At 42.5% G+C, this 8,217-nt stretch overlaps 1 protein-coding gene across 1 annotated transcript; it reads right to left on the reverse strand.

The window, feature by feature from the left end:
* Positions 1–802: 802 nt before the first annotated feature.
* On the reverse strand, positions 803–7,876 carry LOC121727729 (ELAV-like protein 4). Its single transcript, XM_042115709.1, has one exon. The coding sequence runs from the start codon at positions 7,793–7,795 to the stop codon at positions 6,734–6,736; it is 1,062 nt and encodes a 353-aa protein (XP_041971643.1). The 5' UTR covers positions 7,796–7,876; the 3' UTR covers positions 803–6,733.
* Positions 7,877–8,217: the final 341 nt, after the last annotated feature.

The following is an 8,217-nucleotide window of genomic DNA, read 5'->3' on the forward strand; positions in this document are numbered from 1 at the left end:
TATTTTGTATGTTTTTTCTTAGCAAAATATAAAGTTGATTATTATTTGCTTTTTTGTTTGCATACTACCAGGCTGATTTAAAGTACGCTAAGTAGTCTTTAGTCAGTTGGAACTTGCAATAAAACTTACAGGTGTTTGTTATCATTCTTTATACTCACCTGCCACAGACATATATAATGCCCTGACCGCACGTATAGCACATGCTCAGTCTGTAATGTACACAGTGTGTAACAAAAATAAGTGATAATACTTAAGGGTGGGTACGTGTTCCTTGTAGAGAGTTCACTGTAAAAGTTGCAGAGCTGCAACTTTTTTTTTTCACTTTTGTATGGGCAAGGGCCCGAGCGTCACGAGTTTCCCCATACAAAAGTAAAAAAAAAAGGTCTTTCAGCGCTGCTACTTTCACAGTGAACTCTCTACGAGGAACACGTACACACCCTAAAGTATTATTACTTATTTTTGTTACACACTGTATATCTTAATTTCTTAACCTATAGAGGACATCTGAAATAAAATCTTTGACCGTGGAAGTCAGTTTTATTATCTCAACATTATTAAGATTTTGTTTCACAAATTCTTTCTAAAAATAAAGGTGGAGGAAAGAAAAAAATAAAATGAACGAAATTCGGGTTTTTTATATATTTAGAACAAGAAATGTATAGTTACAACCATTGAGGATATTAAATATCATATTGTAAAAACTATTGTATAAAGTGAAGAGAATGTGACAATTTTCATTATTTTTTTTTCAATTATAATTAATTCCAATAAATTAATAATTATAGACACATAAATTACGTGAAAATATTAATTAATGAATAAATTACATAAAACAGCCAAGTAACCACTACAGATGTAAATATATGGTTAATAATACCTTATTTTTAGGAATGAGTATTATTAAAAATTTCTAAGCCGCACTTAGAAACGAGTGCGGCGAATCGCGGTTTTCCAAAATGTCCGTTCATCTCTTATCCTAACGACAGTTAAAATACCATTTTGGAAAACCACCGGCTTACAAAATATCGGGAACAACATTAAGTCTAAGACGACACTAAAACTGAGTTCGAGACGATACTCGCATCCCGGGGGGTCGACGCAAAACCAAAAATATTATAGAAAAATCTACACGTGCAAAAATTCTATGGCAGGTTTTTCTTGCGTTAACTCGTTTTAAATATCGATTTTAAATGTCAGATATGAAATGTCAAAGCGTAGTGATGTACGCGTCTTGTCGACATTCTGCGTCGACCCCCCACGATGGAATTTTAGTCCACGCGAGCGTGTCCGACGTGTTCAGGTTTAGCCTCGGTCTTATTTTCACTACTGTTTCTTGTGCAAACAAAATTTTCTCCACAAAAGCTATAATGAAGTAGAGGTAATCGTTTAAACAGACACAATAAGAATATAGAAATACCTAACTCTTAGGTAGATCGGGGTGCGGGGCCACAGTCCGCGCACGATTTTGGATACAATTGCATTTTTTATAAATAGGGTCGCGGCGGAGTGCGGCGCCGCACCACCGGACAATATCAACTAAATCTGTTAGTACGACCAACACAGACACCTACGTCTTAATTTTAATTAATCATAAATAGACGAAACGAAACGGTAAAGTGATTTTAATACCGGAAGATCTTTTATTTCGTTTATAAAATACTTATATGTATCAAAGGAGTCAGCGGGTTCGGTAGGAAATCGGCCGACGAATTCTTTCACTATAAATACGATTGCTTTTAGTACTTAACCCATGAGTCGGTAAAATACTTATACAATACTTTCTTGAGAATCTTAACTTTATCTTACGACGCATTTCCCTAATTATTTCTAGCCTTACACGATTTGGAAGTTTCGGTTGAAATACCACGAAGCCTTCGGGATTGGTTTAAATTTCGGGAATACGGATGAACACTACTAATATCGGGTATCACATACTACTCTGCACGCCTGGGTTCGTTCCCGCTACGCCGCTATACACTCCGACACTTAGACCTTGGATTCGAGACTGCCTGCTATAGAACGGATCAATAAAACTATTTAGACATTTGTACTACATAGGTATATACAATAATACTGCTCGTAATTCGCCGCGCGTAAGGGGAACCAACCGCGGTGCAGTAAGAGGAATCAACACCGAAAATAACCTAATAAATAGACAGTGAAATTGATATTACATGATATAATTTTTATTAATTTAAATTCGAAACCACTCGACTGTTCCGAAGCTGTTCGTTGCCTGTTTATTTACATATTTATTGTAACCTCCTCGGCCGGGAGCCCGGGAAGCCCCGGCTCACAATTATTATCCGATTCAAAGTTTCACTGTCTATGATGATGGATGCGGACACGTGAGGAACTGAGCGACGTGATCGGAACGGAGTCAACGGGAGCCGATTCGAAGTTGCAGCATCCGCAAAAACGTGACGCGTCGGGGTGTGAAGAGATCGGTCAGAAACGAGTTCGCGTTATAAAACTATCAAATGTAATATTTCTATTGTAACTACTAGAGAAACGGATCCAAAAGACGAGGAAGTATTCGGTGAGCAAACTTACGTAGATTTTGATAATTTTATAACCGTTCGATCATTCCAGCGCGGTAGAGTAGGTGTTGTGCATTCACTATCTCGCTAGCGTCTTGACGTATGATGTAATAGTAACACATTTAGTCGATGTCTCGAGTAGCCCACGGTTTTTAAAATATTACAATTCGTCGCGGCGTCGTCGTGTCACAGCGCCGGATGTGACTTTAAATATTGAGCATTTGACTAGAGTGGCCGCATCGAGCGCGGACACGACACCGACGATTGGAATATTTCTGCCCGCGGACGTTATATAAACTTAATATTATTTCCTATGGAAGATTTCTTTTCTTCAATTTGTGTCTTATCTAGAAGAATAGCGTCCGACTCGGTCACCGTGTTTGTATTTGTGCCTATGTCCGAGACTAAGGCCATTCTCTATCACCTATACACCTCGATTAAGCTTACCGCATAAAAATGCTATACGCTCTCCCATAACTATTTTGGACAGTCAACGGTTCGCGCAGTATCGTCGGAATTATTCAATTGATTTACTTATTACATATGGGCCATTAACCTCGTTTGTACGATCGAGTGCATCAACCGACTCACAGAACGGAGGTAGAAATGTCATCTGAGTATGACGGAACGTCGCCCGTCGCCGCGACGACGCGAGGACGCGCGAGGACGCGCGATGTCGCGGCGAAGCGCGCGGCATCTCACATTCCATTTCTACCCAATATTACAAAAATACTCCGACATTCTGTGACATCCACTTACTATCATACTTTATTAATTAAAACATTCTTTATCCCACGTGTATTTTATTTTATTTTTGCTAATTTCACAGCCTCAACGTTAATTAGCCTATGCGTATTAGAGTATTGTTTCTGGATTGCCAATAATTATTTTATTTTTAATATTATTTTAAATTTCATTAAAAAATGCATCAAAACACCGTTCAAAAAGTAGCCGTATGCTATTGATAATAGGTCTTACTATTCCTTGCCACTTACCGGGGTTTTTAGCATATTTCGATAATATCCACAAGTCTATTGGCATAGTATTGTAGATACCGTGACGTTCATGCGCTTCTGTCCGGGGAGTGGGCCGGCCACGTCTACGAGACTTAAGCGTCTTTAATAACTTTATAAAAGTTGGCGTTGACCGCCGGGGAGCCATGCCCGGGACGAAAATGCATCAAAATCACAAATACATTAGTAGAACGTTTTGCAAGTCAACCGCTTATATCTATGTAGATATGAATTACAGTATATTAAAATACATATAAAAATATTAAGTTAATTATATTGTAACATACCTAACCGTGTGTATTGGTTTAAAATTCACAATTTATCTTATTATTGCTTTTTCAGTTATTCTATAAAAAGGCTTCCGCCCTACAATATTGAGCACTATTATTAATTTACTATTAATTTTATTAATAATGTCCGAAACGGGAGGGAGTACGCACAAAACATTCTACTATGTAGACGGTGCTAAGTGACAAAAATCCTAACCAACATTTCAATCCAAAATATTTGCGTTTACACAATTATTTATTATCTAAAAAGTCGATGAGTTTTATTACAATACTTTGGTGTTATTGTTTCGTTATATAAACGTACATTTTATTAAGTACAAAACTTGCGAAATCATCGAAATAATCGAAGCAAAACGTTCGAAAGGAATACTTTAAGACAAACCATTTTCCATCGATTAATCGCCCGATATATTTTACTAATAAATAAATCAATTCTGGAGCTCCTCGTCCAATTTCAATACGTAAAGTAAAATTAATAATATAAATGTACGCCTACAAGTAATTACATATAAAACACAACTGCACATACACCAAATGAACGATACATAGTCACCTACGAACAGAGAATATCGAAAATATCATTACAGGTAATTAACATACGTACGCGTAACTAAATTTATATTAATTATACATTAAATAAACTTAAGTCAAACAACAGCTGTCGACTAGAAAGAGTTGTAGAGTCAAAGTAACACAAAACACAACAACTAGTTAACCTAGGAGGCTATATATTACTTTAATTAGGTTGCAAAACTTGTGCATCGCACTCCGACCGCTCATCCCGCAGTTGCTAAACTGCTCACTAAATTATATTAAATAATAAATTAAATTAAATATCGACGCCGAGCGGCGGGCCGTCGACTAATTTTGACTAATTTTGACTTCCCTACGCCGACCGCCGACGCTCGGCGCCCGTGGTAACTCACAATTCATCTAAATTAATACGAGTACACCTAGTAATAAAACATATTAAGACTAAATTGGAATGTAAGCATATCGAAGCTGTATCAAATGAAGCATAGTCGGCTAATAGGGTTAAATAATCGAAACATCCCAGTTCGGATAACGTAGTTTACAATAAACAGTAAACAAACGGCGCCCGACCATCGCGCGAGATCGCGCGGCGCGACACAAAGTCTACCAACATCTCTTCGAGTCAATTATTGTTAATATATTTTATTAAGTACAGGCTATCAGTTATTGCACGTTTTACATTTATAATAAATATATAAATACTTGTAAATTTTAATCTCCATCTTTGGTATGTAATGAGTACCTATTTATTAATATCTGAAATGTTACAAAACTGTTTTTACATATAAGTATATATTTTTTTTACAAAAATCGTAGGGTCGTTAGGACGGCACGATATTATATCTATTCAAGTTCGATGTTTTTTAGGTCTTATTTCGGGTTGAGTAAGTGTGATTGCGGCGCATGATACGCGAGAGCTCTATTTTAATATATATTTTTAACAACTTTTTTTCTATTTACAAATTTTTATTTAAACTAAGACAATTAAAGCCTACTTCGAATAGACGCAGGTTCGCATCCATACATTATTATTATAGCAGGTACCGATTATAATATGTTTAGACATCGATTTTAATCTTTTCGAATGAAATCGTTAGACTAGTATGCACCATTGTTCCGCGAAGGGAGTGAGCCCGTGCGGCGGCGTGCGGCGCGGCGTGCGAGCGGTCCGCCCGGGTGGCCGGCCTCTCCCTCTGGCGGGGTACAGCGGGGAGGGGCGCGGGAGGCAGGTAGCGGAAGGGGGCTCAGCCGGCCCCCGGTCCTATCCGGCCCGCGGCCCACCCGAGCCCGGGAAAGCTGAATCGATTTTCCCCATCTCCCGCCGATTGCGCGTGTCGACCTGACACCGCCCTTAATCGTGAGCCGTTCTCTAGCCACCTCAAAATGTTTCTCAAAAACTAACCTAATTTCGTCGGCGATACGCGCACCGCGATGTCCCGTTCGGGCGATTCGAAACTTTATCCCCTAAGTTATACGAACTATATTCGTTAGTTTTTTAGTGGACCATTGTACACCATTAAGCCATCTCCGCGCTCTCTCGAGATTCATTTTTAAAATTTTATCAAAACCTATCACAGTTTTTGATTAGTTTTCATTCTTAATTAGATTAATATAAGATTTAAATATACGTATAGATAATATATATTTTTTTCCAATCTTTAACAATAACTATTATTCGGATCGCGTGCCTCTCGACGTAGAGGCTTCGGCCGGTCCGATTCGAATGCGTTCAGTATGTAAATACCGTGAGCGACGGCGACTCGAGTCGTCCGATGTCGCGCCGATACAATTTGGCAAACCTTATCAATTCGTGCCGAGCCGGCGGCAATCAAATTATTGTAAGATATGAATCTTAAATTTGAGAATAGCATTAGGCTATTATTGCTAAATATTATAATCGAAACCTATTTCTCGATAACCACAACCTTTCATAAGCGAAGTCGATTGTCATTACGTTATTGACTATTAAATATGTATGGTTGTTAGCATTTGATGCCTCGTCTAATTTTATTATTGCGTGCTCTCGTCTTCATTCAGCGGGCGCCATTTCATCCGGACATGCGCACTGGGCCTCCGCCATTTTGATTTCCGTAACACTTAACCCAATTGTGCATCGGAGAAATGGCGAGCGCCGAACAAAAAGCGGCGGCGAGCTAGTCGATTACAATTACAAATAATGTACAAAAATGCCCACTCGTGGGCGTAGAATCAGGAAGACACGGTCTGATCGAGTCTGGTGTGTCTCGGCCGGGGGCTCCGGCCCGGGGGCGGCGGTGGCGGTCCGCGGTATCCTGTATGTATGGGTGCGCGCCTGCTGTGCCGTCCTAGCGTCCGGCTAGGCCGTGTCCGAGACGATTTAGATCGTCTTGATCTTGTTCGTCTTGAAACTGACCTGCAGCACTCTGTTGCCGAGCGTGTAGCCGTTCAGGGACTGGATCGCGACGACGGCCTCGTCGTAGTTCGTCATTGTGATGAAGCCGTAGCCTTTGCACTTGTTGGTCTGCAGGTCGCGGATCACTTTCACGCTCTGGACGGCCCCGAAGGGTCCGAACAGCTGCCACAGGACGTTCTCCTCGGTCTCGGGGGCGAGGTTGTACACGAAGATGCACCACTCGGAGCCGACGGCGCCCGGCAGCACCCCGCCGAGCAGCTCGCCCGCCAGGGGGCTGTAGCGCTGGAGACCTTTGTTTATAGCTAGGAGGGACTTGCCTGAGCTGAATCGGCCGAGCGGCGCCGGGAACCGGAGCGCCGCAGGCAGGTAGGCGGCGAGCGGCGCAAGCGCCTTTCCGTTGTTACTCGGATTGTTGGCGAACTTCACTGTGATCGGTTCCGTCGCACCTTTGGGCACCGTGCCGTTCAACTCCTGTATCGCTCGTTCGGCTTCGACTCTCTGGTCGAACCTAATGAATCCGACACCTTTCGACAGTCCCTGTTCGCCGCCGGTGAACGGGCGGCCTCCTGAGTTTTCGCACAGAATACGCGACGTGATTATTCGCCCGTACGGGCTGAACAGGCGCTCCAACTCGGTCTGCGTCATCGTTTTGGGAAGTCCGGACACATAGAGGTTGGCACCTTTGATGGCCTCGCTGCTCGGCCGGGCGTACGATACCTTGATCGTTTTGTTCTGGAGGCGGAGGCCGTTGAGGGTGGCGATCGCCTTCTCCGCGTCCTCGGGCCGGTGGTAGTTGACGAAGGCATAGCCGAGGCTCTGTCCTCCGCCGTGGAGGGCATGGTTGAGCGCGTCCGGGAAGGCGGCTCCTTTGTTCCGGATCAATTTGCAGGACTCCACTTCGCCGATACTGGAGAAGAGGCTGCGGATCTCCTCCTGGGTCATGCTCTGCGGCAGGTAGTTTATGATTAGGTTGGTCTTGGACTCCTCGCCCGACCCGTTTTGCTGTTCACCGTCGCCTTTCGACATGGTGGCTTAAATCATAAACGGAAAGAACGAAAGGGAAACAAAACGCGGTAAATAAAAATACGGCACGTCCGGAGAGGCGGCCCGCGCGAACGATTATGCGAGGGTCGACGCGGGGTGCGCGCATGTCCCGGCGTATCGATCCTTCCTTACATAACCCGGTTCGTTCACCCCTCCCGGTTGGTATAGTGTCCGAAAAAACCAGATACAAGGCATCGATCTATCCCGGGAGCGAGCTGAACGTGACGTCCGCGCCGCGCGACTCTCGACCTTACGCGCAGCGCGAGAAGACGCCTCGTCTTAACCCTCCCGGCGACCTAAAAACATCTCCGCCCCGGCTGTAAACTGTGACCCTGTGTACTACTACACCTACCCTATAAACTATTTCTCGACGACGTATTATTTTAATAAAAATATATATATAT

Source organism: Aricia agestis, chromosome 6 (genome assembly GCF_905147365.1).
Source record: "Aricia agestis chromosome 6, ilAriAges1.1, whole genome shotgun sequence".
Classification (NCBI taxonomy): domain Eukaryota; kingdom Metazoa; phylum Arthropoda; class Insecta; order Lepidoptera; family Lycaenidae; genus Aricia; species Aricia agestis.